General features: G+C 47.4%; 1 protein-coding gene across 1 annotated transcript; it reads right to left on the bottom strand.

Moving 5' to 3' along the window:
• Positions 1–217: 217 nt before the first annotated feature.
• Positions 218–1,078, bottom strand: LOC126152506 (uncharacterized). Its single transcript, XM_049916011.1, has one exon. The coding sequence runs from the start codon at positions 1,076–1,078 to the stop codon at positions 218–220; it is 861 nt and encodes a 286-aa protein (XP_049771968.1).
• Between the last annotated feature and the right edge of the window lie 608 nt (positions 1,079–1,686).

Here is a 1,686-nt window from a genome sequence, read left to right as displayed (position 1 = left end):
CCCTCACTGCATCACCAGGCAGAATACAACTTCAAGTTGGGCAGTGATCATTATGTTTTGGCTCGTAAGTGTATGTAAGCAGTAGAAGTTACAAGGCTGCTAAGTACAACTTATTCATCATCTATGAGATCTTGAAAGCTACCTGTGTATTCTCTAAGGGGATAACGAAAATTTCTTCCACAGCGATTCTACACTGTTTAGTAACATTTATACCTGTTCACTGTATAGGTGTGAGCTGTCCCAAGATAACAACGTAAGTTACAACAATGGCTAATGCAGACACTAGCAGGTGACGGTCGACTGTAAAGAACCCAGCAGCTGAGAAACGCAGTCGTGGGCCATGTATGACGAATGGCAAGAAACTCTCCAGTTCAGCACATCGGCCCTCAGACGTCACAGAAGCCGACAACAGGAGTTCGCCAGTAGTCGCTGCTGCGTGCTCCACCGCCGCACAAGACAACGCCAATGTGGTGAGTCGCAGCCAGTGCGACGCGAAAAACGTCAGTGAATTGCAGACGGAGGGGCTGAGTGGCAACTTCCGGGCCCACTGAGGCCGCAGCTGTATCAGTAGCACTTCGTAGGCGCTGCAAGTGGAACACCACACCGACTGCGCCACGCTGACCGCCACAGGTGCTCCAAAGTGGTTCTGCAGATGTTTTGCTCCTCGGCACAGTGACGTGTAGGCTTCCAGTAGCTGGCGAAGTCTGCTTGGTGACGTCAGCTGGGAAGCCGCTTCCCGAGACAGAGGCGTCAGGCGCACTGGAACTGCTTCCTGAAGACGGGCATTCAGAGAGCAGAATCTCATCCACATCTCTAGTTCCAGCACAGCGAACTGCACAGTCATCATATAGTCGAAGAACAGTGAGAATGTGACTTCCAGGTAATCAAAGAAACCATTCGAGTTTTGATCTATAGTGGCGAGCACGGCAACAAGGGCTGCCAGATGGACAACTAACAGAAAAGTTCCCGTCTTCTTGGCGTTTTCTGTGTTCTTCGATATCATGAGCTCATCAGCATGCTTCAGCTCTTTACCATATCGCCGTAGCTCTTGGGCTCCTGTCACGATGCATATCATCATCGTCAACAGTATTTTCAAAGACGATAGCATATCTGTGATGATGTAAGTGAGTGTTATGAGCTCTGAAATCGTACGATATAGTGTTACATTAGAGTAAATACTTCTAAACGTCTGGACAAGTATTACTAGGAACCAGAAGACAGAGACAGTCATAAATTTCTTGCACAAAGTCTTCTCCCTCTTTTTGCAGCAGTTCTTATATGTACTTGTTTTAGGAAATGGCGCGAGCCCAAACACCCACCACAATCTCCATAAGGGTTGGGAGCCGACACGGAACTTCAGCATCATATCCTTGTGAAGTACAGATTCAGTGTTAAATTCTTAACGTTAAACGAAATCTTGCTAGTATTAATGTCAAATTTCGGCATTAGCATCAGGATATCTGCAGCACGTCGTCACTATTCGGAAACTGTGCTGCTGTCTGAGAACCAGGAATGCGTTACTACGTATTTCGAATCAATAGCAGGTCGTGTTTGTATGTATGTCGCTAACGTGGCTGTACAAATTCCCTCTCAGCAGCTGACGTGACAGCCTGGCACAAGCTCATTTCTGGGCGGCCTGCTGACGTCTAAGGTGAATTTCAAATGAAGCTTTTCAATTTCTGCAGC

Source organism: Schistocerca cancellata, chromosome 2 (assembly GCF_023864275.1).
Source record: "Schistocerca cancellata isolate TAMUIC-IGC-003103 chromosome 2, iqSchCanc2.1, whole genome shotgun sequence".
NCBI classification, from domain to species: domain Eukaryota; kingdom Metazoa; phylum Arthropoda; class Insecta; order Orthoptera; family Acrididae; genus Schistocerca; species Schistocerca cancellata.
Note: the sequence above shows the minus strand (reverse complement) of the source record. Positions and strands in the feature narration are given on the sequence as shown.